General features: G+C 41.3%; 2 protein-coding genes across 7 annotated transcripts; both read left to right on the top strand.

Annotated features, from left to right (window-relative positions):
• Positions 1-954: 954 nt before the first annotated feature.
• On the top strand, positions 955-4606 carry LOC102778210 (phospholipid hydroperoxide glutathione peroxidase-like). Its single transcript, XM_035906030.2, has 7 exons — positions 955-1055; positions 1807-1901; positions 1995-2139; positions 2418-2569; positions 3452-3476; positions 3637-3696; positions 4041-4606. Exons 1-7 carry the CDS (start codon positions 990-992, stop codon positions 4071-4073), a joined length of 576 nt encoding a protein of 191 aa, XP_035761923.1. The 5' UTR covers positions 955-989; the 3' UTR covers positions 4074-4606.
• Positions 4607-5682: 1076 nt separating this feature from the next.
• On the top strand, positions 5683-20549 carry LOC102778486 (phosphatidylinositol 4-phosphate 5-kinase type-1 gamma-like). Of its 6 annotated transcripts, none has more exons than XM_006786687.3 (18): positions 5683-5977; positions 9730-9758; positions 9901-9990; positions 10130-10260; positions 10348-10465; positions 12141-12293; positions 12734-13033; positions 13267-13475; positions 13554-13637; positions 14014-14062; positions 14227-14311; positions 14408-14575; positions 15458-15614; positions 15714-15782; positions 15874-16432; positions 17041-17115; positions 18889-18975; positions 19081-20549. In XM_006786687.3, exons 1-18 carry the CDS (start codon positions 5884-5886, stop codon positions 19081-19083), a joined length of 2460 nt encoding a protein of 819 aa, XP_006786750.2. In that variant the 5' UTR covers positions 5683-5883; the 3' UTR covers positions 19084-20549. The 6 variants fall into 6 exon arrangements, with proteins under 6 accessions (XP_006786750.2, XP_035761922.2, XP_006786751.2 ...); XM_035906029.2 differs by having other exon boundaries at positions 18892-18975; XM_006786689.2 differs by lacking the exon at positions 5683-5977 and adding an exon at positions 9027-9241.
• Positions 20550-21874: the final 1325 nt, after the last annotated feature.

Consider the following 21874-nt stretch of genomic DNA (forward strand, 5'->3'; position numbering starts at 1 on the left):
AGAGTAAATAGGCCAAATATACACATCTATTATAATCACACACTCACTTTTTTGGTTGACGACAATGGCGTATCATCATCAACCAGCTGGGTGGGCAGGAGCGCAGTGTGGACATCTATCTTTGTGAACATGAGAACTCAAGAATGAGGCAATGTTGATGCCATCAGTGCAGAGTCTGAATCTTAGTAAGTGTGACCTCATGGTCAAGATCATATTTTCTGAAATAGTATCAAATGGATACTATAATCAAAATGGCAAAGTCAAGGTCAGAGGTCAATTTCTCTGAAACTCTGAAAATGAATGTGGTAACTCAAGAAAGAAGTCACCCATGGTGACAAATTAATACCATAGGTGTGTCTACAAAAAGGCTGAGGGGGAGCATTGGCAGTTGCCAGTATTTCTTTTAGAAACAAACTCCAGTGGAGGAAAACTGGGGATGATGCAATTTCAATTAATTTTTTCAAGGGAATACTAAAATGACAATCTTAAGATGAAAATGTTCAATTTAATTTTATTTATATAGCGCCAAAATACAACAGCAGTTGACTCTACACACTTTATATAGTAAGGTAAAGACCCTACATTAATACAGAAATGTAAAACTGAAACTTTTGGTTTAATTTACAAAAGGACGAAAAAAAGAAGAGGAAGAAAAGGGGTGAGGAACATTATGGATGTTATTCTAAATATCAGGTCCATTTGAGTAATGTTGCCCTGTGAGGCTTAATTAACGTTGATTCATTTTAAAAAGTCTACTTTACAAGCCATAACGCTGTAATGGGGTGCAATGCACTCAAAGTTATTTCAGCGACGCAGCGAGAAGGAAGCTGCTGCAGTCGCTCGTTAGGGCTCTGTATTTGCATGATTTTACGCACGATATTCTGTGCTTACAAAATCACAGCTGATCCCATGTAACACCAACCCCTTTGCTAGGCTCTTTGTGGGCGGAGCCGAAGGGCCGAAAAGGTCATGTGATCAGTGTGCCCACCATGTGGCTGTGGAGATCGTCCGCAGTCTTGAGTGTGGTAGGGAGCAGAGGAGTAGTGAGAAGTATGGTAAGTAGACATAGCAAAGATAAAACCTGTCCCCTGCTTTATATTGTCAGGAGTCTAAAAAACGCGAATATGTCCTCTTATATCCGCTGTAAAACATTAAGTGTGGCTATTTTTAGACCGCAGTGCAACAGATAAATGGATCCGATGTTTGTGTTGCTGCAGCTGCTAACGCTAGCTTAAACCCGTTTATAGCGGACCAGGGGCGCTATTTAACGGTTCAGCCTCAGTCGCTGCACACAGCGGACTCTGTTTGAGCTTATAATAGATGTATTTCGTGATGCTACAATGCTTGGGTTGTCTGTATGAAGATTAAAAACACCTCTAAAGTTGCTAGTCATTCCCGGTGATAAGAGAGCTAGGTGACGTAAGCTAACGTCAGAGAGAGTCCGTGTTTTTGTGTAATCGCTTTACTTCCTCATTTAAACCGATTAAAGCTGCTATTGGGAATTAAAACAAAGGCTGACTGGAGAAATTTGTTTTAATCAGCTTCCCACCCCTCACCCCTTCCTCTGCTTATTAGATGCAGGCTTGTGTAAAGGTACGAAATGTTGGCTTTACAGATTAAACTTGTTATGTGTAGAAACTGATGGGCGGAGACGTGAATGGTGACACAGATGGGCCAAAGTGCGCCTGTCATTGAGAGCACTGACTAACTTGGTCTCTCTTAGGCCCTATAATAAACCCATCCTCCGCTGTTACTTAACCACACAGACTCACTCGTGTACGCTTTCTTTTCTTCACCTCTGTGCAGTGTGCTCAGGTGGAAGACTGGCACAGTGCCAAGTCCATCTATGAGTTTTCTGCCAAGGACATAGACGGGAATGAGGTGTCTCTGGAGAAATACAGGTAAAAGTAATATTAACACAATCAACCACTTGGCACCAGTAGTTAATGCTTGAAATTAGCATTTTAACCTCACTTTGTGCTCTGTTTCGCCAGAGGGTATGTGTGCATAATCGTAAACGTAGCCTCTAAATGAGGAAAGACCAGGGTGAACTACACTCAGCTTGCGGGAATGCACGCCTCCTATGCTGAGAAAGGTTTACGCATCCTGGGATTCCCATGCAACCAGTTTGGAGGACAGGTAAGGTGGATAAACTCCAGCCTTCTTTATTTTGTGCTTTCTCAAACAAATTATTTATGTGGCCATAAATGCAACACGAGTTAATTTCACTGTTCTGTGTGAATAAAGTGGGCTGGCAGAGAGGAGACCGTACTAATGGATTTGCACTCTGTACCAAACATGCGTGCTAGACTGTTGCATACTTCGGATCTATTTTCCAATTGGTTATATTTATATCTGTGCATGCTAACATTTTCTAGCTTAATTTAGTAGTTGTTTGTTGTTTTTGTGGCATTCAGGAACCAGGGTCAGAAGCAGAGATTAAAGAGTTTGCCAAAGGTTACAATGCTGAGTTTGATCTCTTCAGTAAGATTGAGGTGAATGGAGACAACGCTCACCCTCTGTGGAAGTGGATGAAGGCTCAGCCCAAAGGCAAGGGAACCCTGGGAAAGTAAGTTATTCTGTTTCTGTTTTTTTGGCAATATGTCTGTCTTTTAAAAGTGTACAGTGACAATGTTAATATCGTATCATTCATGTCCTCCTGCAACAAAAGCTTCCTGTGTCACCTGTAATCTCATAAGTGAAGTCTGTGACTGAAATTCTGGTCATGGATAATTACAAATTCTGTGTTTCTACACAGTTTCAAGTGTGGTAGCTTAAAATTGTAGCCATGGAACGGACTGAGTTTAAAGTATTTTGTAACTATTACCACACGGTGTTGAAACAGCAGGCAGGCATGACGTCATTTTACCCTGAAATGGGAGTTGCTCTTAATCCCACTGCCTTCATCCTTCCTGCTTCTTAGCGTTTTCTGCTGAGTTTGTAGAAAGACGTTTACATGATTTCATTTCTTGCACTGTCTACATTTTGCTGCGTTGTAGATGAACTCAACAAGGGATGTCAAAACCCTCTGTTTTTTTTTCTTTTTTCTTTTGACTGAGTTTTGTACATTTTTCCTTCCAATAAAGAACACAATTCACATAACAGCAGGCAAAGAAATCATACAGTAAAATGCATAAAGTATCAGGGACAAAATAAGGATCGTGGATCGTGTTGCTATGTGAAATGTCAACTATTGTTTGTTATATGCAGAATATCCTCATTACTCACATCTGCGGGTAGGAATCTAATTTTCATATACAGGGATTTGCATAATTGTTGATATTTATTTTGTATGTTTTAACTGGGAGTAGGATAAAAGGTGGTCTAGCCAAAAAACAACAGCAAAATCTGCACATCAGTGTAAACCCACAGAATTCCAGTTTAAATAAACAACAGACTTTTAATGTTTGCAGTATGGTTTTCATTTGTACTTTTTTTTTTTTCCCAACAGCAACATCAAATGGAACTTCACAAAGGTAACTAAGCTAATACAATCAGAACTCTTACTGCGATGCTCTTCAGTACTTAATGCTGTTTTCTTTTTTTTCTCTTTTTCTTTTGGGGGGGTGTTGTTGTTTTTAACTACAACTGCATTTGAAAATTAATGCTTTTCATTGCTCTCTTATTTCTCACCAGTTTCTTATAAGTAGAGAAGGACAAGTAGTGAAGAGATATGGCCCAACAGATGATCCCAGTGTAAGCCGCAACTACACTTTTTCTCCAATATATACTTGTGCATTCTCTAGAATACAGCACCTTTTGAAGGATGTAGGCATATTCTAGTAATTTCTGTTAATATATGGGCAAGAGGCCCTGTGCACAGTTTCTATTCTGATGTTAATGTCAGAGGACGACTGAAACTCTTCAGATTTTGAGACAGTAGGTTGTTTGTGACTTTTGCACAGTGCGTCTCATCACTCAGCATCCCAGCTCTGTAACCATCTGGTCTGCCCAGTACACCTATCTGTGTGTTATATGCAGTATTTGCTGCTATTCTGCAACTCTGCCGTAGTAACATTTGCACTTGTTTCTCTGTGCAGGTGGTGGAGAAGGACCTGCCCACGTACCTGTAATAATACAGTCTCATCTCCCATGTGTTTATTTCACCTCTGACCTCTCTTATGGACTTCAGGGTTGTGTCTGTGTGCCTGGACCAGTGACGGCCTGCCTGTAAACCCAGCACTGGGTGGGGCACAGCCTGATGATCCCTTGCGTGCAACTTATCTCCAGAGCCCACTCACACTAAACCTCGTATGACCATAAGAGAGAACATCCACTGGTTAACCAAAGTAGAGGCACTTCACAGCATACTTCAAACAGCCATTGCTTTTTTAGTCCAATACAAATACCGTCTGTTCTGAATGGTACTTTGACAAGTTTGTTCATGTGTCATTGTCAGTTTTATGTGAAAACACCGAAGGCAATAAATTTAATAGATTTCTGCATAGCTACTGATATTATTGTTTGCACTTAAAACGACAAAGGGCCCAATGTTGTACCTGAAAATCATGGCTTATATAATGAAATTCGAAAATAAATTGTGAATATTGTGTTGATGTGTTGTTTATGCACCTGCACAACAGAAGTAAATGATGGTAATTCTAAATTGCTAGAAGTGTGTCTGTTTATTTCTGATAGAGTATGTAAAAGCTTTGAACCACTCAGCATTTTTTTAACACTTATATTTTTCCATATAGTTCTCAAGGCTTTCTGAAAGCCTTGTTTTTTCTTTGTTTGTTTTTGTTCTGTCATTTTCAGTCCAGTCCTTGACCATTTTTAGAGGAATGCTTGTTTGTTTAGCAACTTAACACTGATCTATGAATTATTTAAGTATAATTCATCAACCTGTGTTGTCTGCACATAACAGAAAACTAAACAAAGATCCAGTTTTGTTTTATTTTTATTTTTTTGGTTGAATCTATGCAAAATCCCAGAGTTTGAAATACATGAAAAAGGTTTTTGGTTTTCACCAGTGAGGTCATTCCTAAAAATTAAAAAACAGGTTTACCGGCATGGTGTTCAGTGTAAGAAATTTGTGGAAACTGGTCAAGTGGAAGCCAAAAGAAGTGGCAGGCCTTAAAAGTGATCTACAGCAGATAAACAGTATAGCAGTGTTAGGGCCACATTAAGAAAGGAAAAAAAAAAACTAGTATTCATTTTGAGAATAAAGTCAATCCACCCCCCAACTTGTATGTCCTTAAAATACTTGTAAAAACGAATTGTTTATTTTGGGGAACTTTGTCTCATTTATACCTAAAAATAGTTTTTTTTTTTCTTAGAAGAGGTAATGATAGAATAAAAAGGTTGTGTTATTGTGGATATTTTGTTGGCCACTGGTGTCTTGTAACACAACATACATCCTCTTTATTGCGTGACAGTGTAACCACTGGCATCCTTGCATCATACCAGCCCTTTAATATGCACCAATACATCCAACTCTTTGTAGTTCGTGTGTTTTTTTTTCCCTTGTGTGCAGCTTTCTGCGCCATTGTTTCAACGTCCTTATATTTACAGAAGTTTCTTACTTTTCTAAGTTTGAAGCAGCACCTTCTTACTTACACGTACAGGCCTATCGTTTCCCTCCAGTGTATCCCGGCCTGCTGTTACTTTGCTGAGAGCTGCGGGCTCACGCTGTAGTGGCGCGCGCCTTACCCGGTGCGTGATAATGACGATGACGCAGAACAGCGGCAGAGATGATCGGCACCGCTGGCACTGAGCATGTCCGCGCCGCTACACTTCCACAGCGATAAAACCTGCATCCGTGGAGTTATGTGGTGGGCATTTATAGCAATAAACATCGGACCGGGGTTCTGCATCCAGCAACATCTGGTTCCCGCTGAGGAAGGACGCGGCTGCGCATCGTGATCAGGAACCGTCCGGGAGATGGAAGCGGGGACTGCGGGAACCGGGGATGACGGCAGCCCGAACGAGGCAGCGGCCGCTGGCCCATCTATGCAGCTTGAATTCGGGGACCCTGGTTCGTATGTTTTAGTGAAATTGTCAAACTGCCATCATTTTTGGTGGCGGTTTTATTAATAGCCGCCGCCTATGAAAGCTGATCTAACCCGGATAGTTGGGCATAGCTGGGCAGCATCCTACCCTGCAAACAGTGCGTGGACACAGCTAGGCACAGACGAGAAAATCACACCAAAACAGATCCACAGAGTAGTAGCCCAGGGTAATCCCACTAAAGTGTGGGACTAAACAATAGATTGGTGGGTTGAATAACTCAAGATTGAAGTCACTGTGTTCTTTAAATGCCACTGACTCACCGCAGGCTGGCACCAGCACAAGGTGCACATTAGGGATGTGTCCACACATTCCCACAAGACCAAATAAAGCTGAGCTGAGATGAAAGTTAATTTTCCCAAATGAGTACGTGGAAGTGTTTACTTGCATGGCAAATACACGACAGCAGTCATTTGTATGTGCATCATCATGAACAGGCTGACAAACACACCGTTAGCTGTTGAGCATCCAATGGTAAACGTTGTGTGCTCTCTCTGTCTCTGTCAGGTGTCATTTTATTCTCCTCCGCTTCTCTCCGTCCTCATAATTCTTGCCATCTGTCTGGTCCTCTTCTGAGCTATATCTGGAGAGTGGCTCATGTAATCTCTTGTGGAATTAAAACATAAATCACAGAGTAATCTCTTAAATGCATATCATTTTCAGGCATTGCGGTGGACACCACTGCTTCACATACCACAGAGCATGCCATGACATTTTAATTTTGTTATTTAATTTTGCAGCAAATTTCCTTTCTGTGCATGCTCAGGCGTAAGCGGTTCACAAAATATATCTGAATGCAAAGAGCATCAAAATCTACCCCCGTGTCTAGTGTCACATTAATGTCACAGCAACAGGCCACCATTTCTTCCCCCCAGCTGATAAGGAAAAGCTATAATCCTCTTTGCCATCAAACGCACAGCCCTTAAGGCATATTTCTCTCAACACTGACACAAAATATGTCATAACAAGAATACCTCAGTGAGCTCTCAGTTACTGCACATGTCCTTTAAACTCTTTTATTACACATTCAAAGTAAATTCATCTTACAGGTGGCCGTTCACCCACATACTAATCTCAGATGACACAGTGGGGTTTGTCCTGTTTATTGCTTGCAGCTCAGTGACACGTTATTCTAGCCTGACCCTAATCCCACAGAGACTCTTTGTGTGCACGTCCACCCCAGGATACTCCTCATTGTTTTGCCTGAGAGGCTTTGTTGCAGTACTAATCTGCAGTTTACAGGTGCATACATCCTGACAAAAGGCAGAACTTTTTGCCCCATTGCCACTCAAAACAGTCCACTTAACCTCCCCTCAAAGAAATCATTTAATTCTTCATCATCCACTTATTTTTGTTTGTGCAATCGTGCGCATCATGTGTTAAAATAATGGTTTTTGTGTGTGTGTGCAAAATAACTATTGAGCAATTATTACCTATGGTGATGTCAAGTTGTAATCAGTCAGTTTGTCTAATTGATTGTAATGACCAATAATTGTTTCCGGAGGATGAACACCTTTGGTGATCCCCTCACATTTTCACTGACACTACACAGTTCACCTTTTAGGCTTTGAATTTAGTGCCTGACCAATATATTTGTAGGGCGATGGACCAGCCGATATGAGCTATTCTTCAATATATTGATCCTGGTATTTATTATATCAGAAAAATACAAATTTTAAAAGTGTCACGGTCGTGGTAGTGTCCTCCAATGTCTTTGGCTGTTGCTGTGGGTTTATGGCAGGCTTTAGTTTCTCTTAAAAATATCTTCTATAATAAATACCAACAGAACAGTGTGTACTCCACTTTTTTCTCTGTTGTCTCCCTGACACACAAAATCTTGCACTCTAAAAACAATCCCACCACAAACACTGCAACGTGGGAACCAAAATGACTTTGCAATAGGTGCCATGAAAAATAATAATGCTACACATAAACGTATGTTGAGATAAATAGTAATTAATAAACTTAATAATAAAAAACCATAAAATTGTACCTGATGTGCATTATAAATCAACAGCATAAGTTACACAAATGACAAAAATGTGACCAAAAATAAATGTTAGTGGAGTAACTATGGTTACAAAGGTAAAGAAGAGAGGGAAGAAACACCGCTCATCTGTGTTATGAGTGGTTATGTTGCATAGTTTGTCCACCAGAGGGCACTTTGCACTTTCCTGTTGGTACCTGAGCTGAGCATAAACAAGTAATACACTAACAAGATTATTTTTACACTGTGTTGTCATATCATCTTAACAAGAACTCATAAGTAACTGCACATAATAAATGTTAGAGAGATCTATTTATGTTTCATGTGTTGGAAAGAAGAAAATAATTGCTGATATATTGGATTTCTAAACTGCCAATCTTTAAAAATCTTTCTCTAGCTCTGGTCCTAACAATTGCCATTAAAAGATGAACTCCATTAACTGTTTGCATCCTGTAACTGTAACCTAGGAACATTGTATTCATGAGCAAACACATGCAAAACTAATGACACTCCTGGGAGCCTCAGCTGTGCATTGTCTTTAGGGTACTCAGCAAACGCCCCACTGAGATAGTGAACATCCGCTATTGTGAAGCAAAGAGTTGGTAAGAGGAGAATACACTTGTATTAATGGCCTTGGATGACTGTGTGCTACTCATACTGTTGTTAGATCAAATATTCTGCATGTTAGTTTAAGTTTATGACAGTTGAGATCATACTTGCATTTTGAAGAGTCGACATCAAATTATGTGATCAGCAAACTGCTCTGTTATGATTAACTGACAGCAAAATCTGCTACAGTGTCTGCTGTGTACTTTAACATGGCTTTCTCATGCATTATCTCAGCAATGTTTTGTTAACCTTGACTCTCATACAACATGAAAGTTACAATGAAGTTGCTTCCTGCTCTCTCATCCCATTAAATACATACAAACACAGCCTAGTTGCGTCCTTCCTGCCGCTTGGAAAGATTTTTTCCTAATCCTTGCGTGTGATTGGTCGGTTATGTGATCTGGACACCTCGGCCAATGGCAGCACTCAGATTAAGAAGGAAGTCAATCCAATAGAGTTTTTACCTTCTCTCTACAAATCTCACTGATCCAGGAATAGAAAACACAGACGGTACGCTGCAGCAGCCTGACTGTTGGATGTCAGTTTGATTTAGACAGTTTCACTGCATCCAGTATCTTGTTTTTCTTTCTGGATTATCAAACAATTTTTAACTTGTAGAGACTAAACTCTTCTGCGGTGAGTTTAAACACCAATTTACTTGGCAAGATTAATAAATGCTGCAGAAGTAGCATTTGAACATTTCCATTTTTAAATGAACTACAATGAAATGACCCTGAGCCAAGGAATGTGGAACAGAATGCTAATGACAATGCTGCTATACTGGCTTTTTCAAGCTCTACAGATAAAGTTTTTCAAGTTAAAACCTACAAAATTAAGAAAGTTTGAGCTGATGTTGCATACTATCATGTAGTGCTCATAATTGATGTTGCTACTCTGAACTAGAATCCTGAGCATCCACAGAATGAGTCTGGCTGTTTCTTTTACTTTGGGATATTTGACGTGTGCTTTCAGTCTAATTTGGGGCTAATTATTTAGCTTGATATTAAAGCTAGAGGTGCACACTCACTCATGCTGAGTAATGTACAGATGTGGGCACTGAGTGAGTGAAGTGTGAAGAGTTTACAGCTAAACATTTTTCTCCTTCTTTCTGCCTCTGTCCACAGATTCAAGCAGGAAGGCTCAAATAACAGAGGTGCCATTGTTGCTTCACATTCTACACCCCTCACCTGTCTCTGTGTCTTGCATCTGCTCGATCTGTTCTCTCATCTATTTGTTGCTTGAATAGTTCATTTCATTGTAACTTTCATGGGAATAATACACGTTATCTGTGACAGATGCCATCCCCATTCGGATCAAGCCAAGGGCATGAGAAGAAGATTGGCCACAGGAGGGTCGATGCCTCTGGAGAGACGACTTACAAGAAGGTTTTTCTTTTATTGTTTTTTTTTCTTTTTTGCCTGTTTGTCTCTTAATACTGTTTGTAGGTTTTCGTGGCATCACGATTTCAACTGTTTGCCACCCACACCTTGGTCTGTTGCTCTTTTCTTTGTTGTCCGCCTCCAGACAACCTCCTCTGCTTTGAAAGGTGCCATCCAGTTGGGTATCGGATATACTGTTGGCAACCTCAGCTCCAAGCCCGAGAGAGATGTGCTCATGCAGGACTTCTACGTGGTTGAAAGCATCTTCTTCCCCAGGTACATTCATATCAGTAGATGTGCATACAATTTCCATGAGATATTGCTTCTTATCCTCTTTCTGTTGTCGCACTTTACTCCATACAGCGAAGGCAGTAACCTCACACCAGCTCACCACTTCCCAGACTTCAGGTTTAAAACCTACGCCCCTGTGGCCTTCCGCTACTTCAGAGAGCTTTTTGGGATCCGACCGGATGATTACCTGGTGAGATACTTATTTTCTCTGATGACTCACAATGCACTCAGTGTATTTAAGTATCATCTAAATTACAGTGTAACTAAACTGTTATTCCTTTACACACGGGATGAGAAGTGAAGATTTCCATAAACTAAAGATAGCATAGCATAGCTTAGCCATCAGATCAAGTCATCAGCTAATATCCTTCTACACATCCTAGTGGAAAATCTCATATAAAGCACATTATTTAAGTTGGATTAGCCTGCCTACAATTGTCACTGTCTCTGCAAGCCACTTTGTAACCCACCTCCAAAGTCATCCTGACTGAAACTTGATTCCGAGTATTTCACTGTAATTTAACTGTTCTCTCTCAAACTATATTAATCCTGCCCAAGACCTCCTATTTGTCAATATTTAGCTAGAATTGTATTTGCATAGTAGGAACATTGTGGGAAAAGCAGTATGTCAATATCATTTTCACCAGTTATTAGACATGACGCAATATTTTTAACTCAGATGATCATGTGACACGGCAAGGCGCCCATCATGTGTCCATCCACAATTTAAATATCAGTCCTCATCCTAGAGTATTAGTCAGAATATATTAAAGCTTACACATAATGATCTTCACCCGTGTTGTGCTCAAGGTCAAAGTAATAGTTGCTGTGCCGTGAGCACCTTTACATTTTTACAAGAATTACTCTTCTCCCTAAAGCATTGGTCAGATTTCAGTGAAACTTGCACACAATGATAACCTAATGAGTTTCCACTCAAATCATGCCCAAGGTCAAGGTCAAGATCAAGGTCACAGTTCTCAGTTGCACGACCATTCACACACTGTGCATGTGCACATGAGGTGACATAGCGTGTTCTCAGCAGCACATTTAAGCTCACATTCTACCTGTGCCAGAGGGAGATTAGCTGACTAAAGCCTTCCTTTTAAAATTCCAAGTAGTGTCAGCGGACGGTCAGAGCGGTTTGTTTTTGTGTATGCATGTGTTTGTGCTGCCGGTGGAGGGGTGGAGTAATGAGATAATTGCATTTTGTCAGCTAAGCCATAGAAAATTGCCTTCCTATGTGAGGCAAATTAGCTACAATCAAAGGGTACGCGCTTACCTCTCAGCTCATTTCTCCAGCCTCCAACCAGAGAATTACCTCAAATACCTCAAATGTCAGATATTGTGAGAAGTTTGCTGATGTTACTGGAATGCCTCCATGAGGCTAAAGCCTAACGAGCTTTGGTAAAACATTATCCCTGCTTTCTGCACACTTTTATAAGATAAATGAATGCAACAGTAAAGATAGTAAGTTCATTTGAGTGACTAATACAGCATTAATTTGTAGTAATCTCAACAACCTATACACACATAGTTTCTTTTTTGTGCTGATGAGTAATGTCGAGTGAGTGGGTAGATGCATTAGTCCTTTGGTTGGATGGTGGAAAGCTCTAGTGGCTCAAACATGAGCAAAGCTATGCAGCCACCCAAAAAAGACGTAATGAATATTGTACGAACTTCTGACTATCTAATTATTCAGTCAAAACAGGTGACACGAGCATAATATGAAATTAATGAATTAGTTTGCTTTTGTAGCATTTGCATGTTAAAAACATATTTCCAGAGATCGTAAAGTCAGACTGTTTGAATTGAGGAAATGCACCAGGTGAAATTGTACTCTGTTTCTTATCTGTGCTTCTGTCTAGTATTCTCTGTGTAATGAGCCACTGATTGAGCTGTCAAATCCAGGAGCTAGTGGCTCAATTTTCTACGTGACCCGTGATGATGAGTTTATCATCAAAACTGTGCTGCACAAAGAGGCTGAGTTTCTGCAGAAATTGCTCCCTGGATACTACATGGTAAGTATCTCATCCATTAGAATCATTTTGGGAAAGTAAGCCAAATGAATGATTTCCATAAGTGTGATAATATGTTAGGAGTTGGAGAATGAAATCTTGCTTTGGGTTTGAACTGCACATGCCACAGAGCAGACCAGCAACAGAAACTTCGAGTCACCTTTATCCTCTTAATCTAAACCTGGTTAGCGGTGATGTCAGCAGGTGGTGGTGTTTTGATAGGTGAGAGCATGGAGTTAGGCTGGGTACTCCTTAATTGGTGAAGCACGGACACGGTGGAGAAACACAAGCATGAGCTGAGGCCTGGTGTTGAGTCACGCTGTTTCGCATGTGCATGGTACTGAAATGGGATGAAAGCCACAGATTGCAACCAAAATTAACCACTAATGTGCCACATTTTCTTCCCTGCGCCTCTCTCTCTCCCTTTATAAATCCCTCTTCAGAACTTGAACCAGAACCCCCGGACTTTACTGCCAAAGTTTTTTGGCCTCTACTGTGTCCAGTGTGGAGGAAAGAACATCAGAGTGGTTGTGATGAACAATATTCTACCACGCTCCGTACGCATGCACCTCAAGTTCGACTTAAAGGGCTCAACATACAAGCGGCGAGCATCCAAGAAGGAAAGAGAGAAGTCCAAACCCACTTTTAAAGACCTGGACTTTCTGAGTGATATTCCTGAAGGCCTCACACTGGACCAGGACACATACGGCGCTCTGGTCAAAACGCTGCAAAGAGACTGCCTGGTAAGAGGGCGAATAGAAAGGAGCCGGATAAACTGGTCTTTGTAAAAGTAGATTAACACTGTGCATCTAGCAGCCAAGCCAACCACACATCTTCCTGGTAGTTCATGAAAGAATTTGAGGAAAGCAGGAAAAAAAAGCTTAAAAGGCTCTAACATTAATTCCATACTCAAATATTAATAGTTTTCCTCAAAGATTTCATAAATATTTATTGCATTTTATGTGTTTTACATCAGGTTCTGGAGAGTTTTAAGATTATGGACTACAGTTTGCTGCTTGGGGTCCACAACAAGACCCAAGCAGAGAGAGAGCGTCAGTCTCAGGGCTCACCCATCAAAGGAGGGGATGAAAAGAGGCCTGCAGGGCAAAGATCCTTGTATTCCAGTGCCATGGAGTCAATACAGGGAGGCTCCACATGCAGGGACACTCTGGAGCAGGATGACACGTAAGACAGCACTTCAAAAAGCCTCTCCTCACCCTCACCTCAAATATGCTCACAGGGTAACGTTTCTGCTCTCTTTAGTATGGGTGGGATTCCAGCTATGGGTGCTAAAGGGGAGCGCCTCCTGCTGTTCATTGGAATCATTGACATTCTGCAGTCCTACAGGTAGGTGATCAGTGTGTGCTACTTGTGAGACAGTGTGCCACTGAAGAAAACACAACAACGAAGGCTTAGTTGGGTGCAGAAGTAGCACACTTCTGGGAAGATTATTAAGAAAAAATGCACTGTTAATACTCAAACCCTTAGTTTTTTACTGGGAACTACTTATGTCATCAAGCATGTCATATTTTAAATAGCTGCAAAATCATTTAATAATAATATGCAGGTGGAAGGAATGAGGATCTACATAAAGGTTGATTTCTAATTTTTTTTTTTTATTTGGGAAGATTGCTTTATGTCGGCAATATTAGCCACTGATTTAGCAGTAAACTGCTAGATATGTGCGGCACCTAATAAATAATTGAATTTTTCCATCTGGCAGGCTGATCAAGAAAGTGGAGCATTCCTGGAAGTCCCTCATCCATGATGGAGTGAGTATCTTTTATGTAACTGTTATGTAATAGTTTGAATCCAAGCCCAACAGACCAGTCTAAACCATATCTTGTTTTTTGTTTTACGGCATATAATAAGGATAGAAAATGTTTATATATTTTATTTTCACTCTTTCTTTATTGGGACCTGTATTCTCCCACAGGACACTGTGTCGGTTCACAGACCGAGCTTCTATGCTGAGAGGTTCTACAAGTTCTGTAGCACAGTTGTGTTCAAGAAGAGCTGCTGTGAGTTCATGCACGTGCATAGGTCGCAGTTTGTAGCGTTTCCTGTGGTCCTAATAAAGGGAACGAGTCCAAGTAATCCGTCTGCTGAATTTACAGCACTGCGATCGTCTCCATCCAAGAGAGGACGAGGGGTTCTAATGTCCAAGTCCAGCGCAGGAGCCAGCTCGACGGGGCAGCGACCTTCACTGACTGATGACAGGCCAGAAAACTTGGACAACTTGGAGAACCTAAGAGGAGCTCGTTTCCCCATGCTGGAGGACAATGGTATGACCTTTTCTAAGCTTTAATTGAAAGAAATGACTTGATAAGAACAGAGAAATATTTCCCACAGGGTGCACAAAGGTTTCCTTTAAGGGTTTTCTTTCTTTCTGGTAGAAGGGAGTTTTTCCTTCCCATTGTTGCCAAACCGCTTGCTCATTTGGGGCTTTACCTTTACCTTACAGTCTAAAGCACCTTGAGGGAACTACTGTTGTGATTTGTGTGTTAGGAAGTTCCTTAAGAAAGCTTACGTCTCCTTTGTTGTTGTTGTTTTTACACCAAGTTAAAAGCTAATACAGCAACGCGATTGCCCAGTTGCAATGGTGATTTCACAGCGCAGCTTTCTAGCCTTGACACTGACGTCCTCTATTCTCTGCAGCTGAGTGCTCCTTTTCCCTTTAAGTAAAATAAATCAAACATTACTGTTTATTATTAACGTGCAGTGATGAAACAGCAGCATAGCAGCATCAGAAACAAAGTATAAGTAAAAGTAACAAATCAATACTAGATGACACAGGAAGGGCATAATATGAGGTGTGCACATCAATACCAGATGGATATTACTTCAGTAAAAAAGGGAACATTTGTAAACTTTCTAAGACCTGTAAGAGCAAGAATGTAAGAAGACAATTAAATTTTAATTTTGTACAGGTAACTGAGTTTAAGGACCACTGCAAGCATATGGCAGAGTTCAGATATCAGAGGTTCAGAGAAGAGTGCAGTGCAGTGTCGTACACTCAGATAGATCTTTGTTCTGTGGTACAGCCTCCTGAGATGCACCTTTAATGTTAGCGTGCTCTCTGTTTCTTAAAGAATTTGTGTCCTGCTCATTTTTTCATCTCTCTTGCGCACACAGCTCATGATCTCTTACCTAACTATGCCCCTCAGGGAAGGAACCGCCCTGCACCCCTCCTTCATTTGAAGATGCCACCACAGCATCTATCGCTACCACTCTGTCATCAAACAACTCCCTACCCACCACCCCATTCGATACACCTGAGCACCCTCGCTACAGGAGGCAAATGCTTTCACCAAACATTTCCAGGTGAGAATATCCGATGAATATAAAATGTTATATCTAATCTGCTCTTAGGATATTGTTCTTCCACGGTCATGCTTGCTCTGTGCTTCTGTCTGCTTTCAGGTCACAAAAAGAGATAGTTGAGGTTCATGGTGAACGCCAGGACACCATAACAGTGGAGGTGGAGCTCAGGTAGATGCATATGCAGTGCGAAAATCCCAGAATGGTTTCCATTTATTCATATGTGGTATTCTAACATTGTTCTATGTCTTGGTTAATGCAGTAAAATCCCAAAGAGCACGGAGCTCACGCAGATGACAGAAATCCCCACATCCAGCCATCCAGCAGCTGATCCTCTGCTTCCTGTCACTGCATCATCTATGTCATCCACTCCTCCTTCTGTTAACCCCTGCTCTCAGTATTCATCACCCAGCCTTCCTCCTTCCTTTGTGTCCTCCTCCTCCTCCACCACCTCTCAGTGCAGCGGGTATTCATCCTCCACACTTACTTCATCAATCCGTCCGTCCACCAAACCACTCACATCTCCTGCTTCTGCTCAGTCTTTAAGCCTTTCTTCTCCAGTCTGTCATTCCGCTGCACGATCCACAGGTCCAAACAGCTCCACCCTTCCTCCTGCATCAGCATTCACCCCCATCTGTCCGGCATCCTCTCACTCCTACTCCCACAACTCCTCTCACCACCTGCCATCGACGCCCCCCTCCTCTGTCCCTCAAAGCCCCCAGGTGTGTCAGCAGTCACCACGTACGTCGCGCAATCAGCTGTCTGTCTCCAGCAGCCAAAACTCACTGGATGGGGAGGTGCAGGTTTCCGACATATACTTTGTAAGTTCCCTCGTTTTTGCGCTCCAATTCTTCTGGTTCTTGTTTTGCAGAAAATATTCCACACTAGATACAGTTTAAAGGAGGTAAAACAAACCACAACGATCATACAGATTTATGAGAAAATCCATTTTCAGGGAGTAAAGATGATTTTATCTGATGTTTGTCTTTGATCTGCTGGGTGTTTTGCAGTGGCCCAGTCAGGACAGCGTGGTAGAGTTGTGATGGTGAGGGGGGGAGAGGGGGCTCTGTCTGTTTGCACGCACTATAGGAAATGCTCTTGCTTTTCAAAATGCTTTATTTCAACTAAAGCACGAGGCTGCCAGGAGCCACCGTCCATGCTTTTTGATTGTTGCCTTTTCTGCACAGCATGATTCTTAGCTGCTGATCGGCAGTCATTCCTCCTCTCAGCTTCACTCACAGCTCTCCACAGCTCTATCCTTTGTGGGATTTTTTTTTTGCTGCATTCTTCCATTCATTCCACATTTTCTGCTTTATGTTTCTCTTATAACTCCTTCTATATTCTCATGCATATTATTTTTCCTTATAATTTTATGCTCAGATCACTTCATTTTCATGTGTGTGTCCATGTGTGTGTGTCCATCCATCAGTATGCAGATGGCAGATATTGGGTGTACTCTCCAGTTCTTGGCCGTCGTAAGCTAAACTCTAGTTCAAGTTACAATGTAAGTCACCATCAAAGTAGTTAGCTGTGCATTAGTCCAGGAGATGTTTGTACACACTAGACTACACTGGTAGTAACTGTTCCATTGGGCCTGTTGCACACATAGCTACTTAATGATCTTTGAAGGTAAAATAAAGTCTGTTTCCTATGATTTATTTCATGCGGATGTCACAAGAAAGGGCGCTGCATATAAAACTGCACGTCATGTAGCTTGTTGGCAGTAAAGATTAGTTGGAACGTGTAGGTTTCTGGACCTCTAAATAAATGTAGTACAATAGGTCAGGATAAATGTGTGTTTGGTTGATGATTTGATTGTTGTAACAATGCTTTTTGGCAGTAAATCTTATTCCATTGGAAAGCCAGTTTTTCCCCTTAAAATGCCCCACTTTTATAGGGCAAAAGCATGCCTGCGGTTCCTAAGTGCTGACAGGGTGAGAATCTATATTGCCGTGGTAACAATGAAACATTGGACAATGAAATTGAGGTCTATAGATGAAGAATAAAATAAAAATACATCAACACCATTTTTTTTATTTGTAAATACCAATGTCAACTGCAGTTGTTAATATGTAAACATGATATTGTGTTGTATTAATGTAAACATTGTACATCAAAGTGGTATTGGATCTGATTGTCTAAAATCTGGCAGCATTCAGCATGGTGATGGCTGAGGGATCAAAGCTGTTCCTTAGTCTGCTTTTGTCAGTATGGATCTGAAACATCTGCCTGAAGGGAGATGTTTCAGATCCATAAATGACCAAGGTGAGATGGGTCTTAAAGGATTTTATTAATGTTCTTGGAACAGTGGGAGCTGTGCAGATATCGGCTGTATCCTTCAATTTAGAGATTGCACTTGGGTTCACTCCAAATAATAATCCAGCTTAGTTTTGTGGAACATACAATCAAGTAGCTCATCCAGACCAGTAAAATGTGGCACGCTGGGGGCAGACGCCAACTGACCGTTGCAACAGGGTCCATGCTCACAGGTGCTGCTAATCAGCCACAAATCAGCCAATTGATTGTCAGCACCTGGGGTACCAGAGGCTCGAAACAAGAGTCAACAGCAGAATAAGCTGTTTGGCATTAGCAGAGAAGATTTGGCAAGTTTTTTATGGCCTCGACCCACAAATGCATTTTCCTTACAAGTGTGGCAGCAGAAACAGGATTTCCACCAGTAAATCCTTGGCAAGAAGCATTTCTTTGTTACAACAAAGAAATAATCAACCAAACACAAAGGTCCTTACTTTTTGTGCTACATTTAATTGACTGTAACTTGTACTTGCTTTGTGCTTTTAGTGATGTTCAAGCTTCTTTGAACCTCTTTGAATGTAATCATCCTTTCTGGGGCAGTAAATGACCGTGACGCTAACATTTTAAGTTTCCATATTACATTAATTATTTGTGACTTTAAAAAGCAGCAGCGAAATAATTTACAAGCAACAAAGAGGGGAAGTAACATCTACTTCACACAGACCTAGTTTCCCTTTTGAAATTATAGAGAAGTTGGAGAAGCCGCCCTTAAAGCTGATCTGCATGATTTGGACAGAGTGGCTATGGCTTGATCTGATGACAAGGCTTTTATTTCATATTCTGATTTTAATGTTTATAAGTGCATCACCTTCAGAAGCCACAACATGCAAAATTGCACATTGCAGCTTTAAACTGTTCCGGGAATAGGGATTGTCTCTGCAGAGCTCTGTTTACCAAATCAGTTTTAAGTCCTCTGCTCTTCTTTCTTCTTGCGCTGCCCTCTGCCGGCTGTGTTTGGTAACAGCAGACTCAGGAGGATCGGAGCTGGGCGTACTCTCCTCTGCACTGCAGCTCAGAGTCCAGACGGGGCTCAGATGGAGAGAGTGAACCAGTAGGTGCACGGTTCATTCATGAGGCAAAGTTAAATCACAGAACCGACACGAGTGGACGCATTTGCTTTGCCAGCCTCTCTAATGTTAATCTTCTCTTTCTCCAGTAACTCACAGAGGAGGCAGCATCGATGGGTGCAGCCAGAGGTCATCCGTGAGACTTTAACGATGAAGCCACCAGGACGCTACAAAGAGTTCGCGCTGATTGGCCAAGCTGCATGTGAGAGCTTGCTTTGCCAATAAAAACCAAAGGAGTGAACTTTTTTTGGAAGTATTTAGCTGAGCCGAAGAAACAATCAAAAATCTTACAGTATTATAGTCAACATTTTAAAGCATCAGCTCCAGGACAATCTTACTGATATCAAGTGGAGGTATCACGCTGGCACTGTGAATGCTTTCAGTGTTATAAAAACTGGGCTCTCTGTGCAACAAACACAACATGATAAATTTTAGAGTTGATCCCAAAGTTTCCAGAGATACCAAACCTTCACGTGCTTATTTTCTGCCTCTTATCCAGAATCAGGTTGCCGGCTGGAGGCAGGCAAAGCAACGTAGTCCAGATATCACTCTCTCCAGCTCTGGCTATGCAATATGGACATACTGTACGTGGTACTTCTTTGTTTTTGACTCTACCCGACTTTACTACTTCATGCTTTATTTGTGTGTCCATTTGTCTTTTTCACTAGAGGCATGTCAAAGCTGTGTGTAACTTTATTCCTAGCACTTTATCGGTGTACCAGTGGCTAAGGTCTTTTTATTATACTTATGTGTGTTTTATTATCTTGTCGTCAGCTGTTGGTCGAAAACACACTCAAACACAGTTGATGTTGTGGGTGTCGTGCGTGCAGTGTTCTCTCTCTTCCAGTCCACTCGACAAACTCTGACGATGAAAGCTTTTGTTTAAATTGCCTTACTGATTTTAACCAAGGTATAATCGTAACAATTGTGTATTCATATTTTCTGATAATATGTAACAATTGAAAATACACAGAAACTCCAAAAATCCATATGCGACTGGGAGAAACTGCGTTTTATAGCAGTTTAAACAAGAAATCGGCCAAACACTTACTCGTTTTCCATATTCAAAGAGGTCAAGAGAGGGAAAAATGAGAAAAAAAGGTCTTTTGTAAATTGTTGATAATCTGTGTGTGCTGTACCACATGCATCTGTGCCCTTATGTCTCTGTCTGTGCATGTGTTTGCATGCGTATAACGTGTGACTGGGAAACGAATATTTTTTGTTTGTCAAAAAGTAGCTATCGCTGTTCAAGGCCATGAAAGTCCGAAGCAGCTGCACGCGTGCTGGCTACGCGAGAAGAGTCGAATCGGCCACCCGGGATTAATCAAGATTTACCAAATTAAACAAAGTACGAACTGAAGCATCCAAGAAAAGGCACGCTGTACTATCCTTCATCCACACACTGTGATGCTTGCTAAAGCAAGTTTGTCCCCCTGACTGTGTCCATAAGCAGCACTGCACCACATCACTGTATTATTTGAAGTTAACCTGCCTCGTTGTAGGCGACGGTGTTTGTAGCTGATCACTGTGTAAAATATAATTAAATTATATTGTGTAATTTGTTGCTGTTGTTTTTGTTTTCTAAATCACTCTCACAAACAAGTTGTCCACTAGATGGCACCAGAGTGTCTCAGAAAATGAATTCTCAGTGCCTGAAACGTCGCACAGTGTTTCTCACCCCTTTTAGTTGAACCGTAGAATTAAATTGCATGAAGACATATACCAGAATATCAGCTGCTTATAGGTCATTTTATTGTGTTTCTAATGGATGATAAAAGGGGGGCTTGTATTTAAAGCCACGCATCCCACTCCTCCACATCACACTGACATTTCAAGGCATGCAAACATAATGATATGACATCTCGACTGCTTTTCTGGAGATTGTATTTATGTATTTATTTTCATAAATCACCAGAGGACTTACTGCTATAAATGCGGCGCCATTCGCAAGGGATAAGGCTTCAACCAAAACAGCTCACCAGAAATTTTAGCCGATAGTCTGCATAAAGTGATGCTGGTCATAGTGGATTCTATTATAATGAACAGAGAACAGAGGAACGACAGAGTGATGCTAATTATAATGAATAAAAAGTACTGAGGAAATATACTGAGCACGCACTTGGGTGTGGCCTATACACAGATGGGGGACAAATTAAAGGATAAAACAGCATAAAGGTGTTTTAATAATGATTCTCTAAATTTCTGTAACACAACTTACAAAATATACTCAGTCATTTGGTGTTTTGATGATAGCGTTGGAGAGATCCAGAAATCTGCCAAAGTTGTTCTGGTGACTGTGAATGCTGAAGCATATGATTCACATCATTTTTACACTCGTCAAGCCACCCCTCGTGCCTCATGAATGGGAGCGTCGTCATCTCGGAAGAGACTGCTGTCACTGGAAAGAAATGTTTCCAGTGACAGCAGATAAAGCTTATCGCTGGATTCAGCAGTCTCTCTCCTCGAAGGGGAAACGTGGACCCAAATCATGCCGGCAAAAGGGCCTCAGAGTTCAAGTTTTCCTTTCATTTGTAAGCATGTCAACACATTTGCTTTGAGGAAAAAGTAAAATACAAATAAAGTGCAGAGTAAATATAATCAAGTGTGCAGTGAATTTGCTGACTGCTGGTGCAGGTACACTTGTATTGCTGCGTGCTTGTGTGGGCCAGAGCTGCGAATGTCAGTCAGGGTGACAAGTCAGGCATGTCGGGCACTGATGGAATGTGTGATGGACAAGGATCAGCAGCCACCTGCCCAATTGTCCGAGAATGAAATTGTCCCTCTCTTGATTTTCCACTTTTTTGTCCTTCTACCTTTCAGTGCACACGCATATACACACACAGACACACACCCTTTCCCCCCTCTCCATCCTATTTAATGCCT

Source organism: Neolamprologus brichardi, chromosome 18, assembly GCF_056152115.1.
Source record: "Neolamprologus brichardi isolate AB-2024 chromosome 18, ASM5615211v1, whole genome shotgun sequence".
NCBI lineage: Eukaryota > Metazoa > Chordata > Actinopteri > Cichliformes > Cichlidae > Neolamprologus > Neolamprologus brichardi.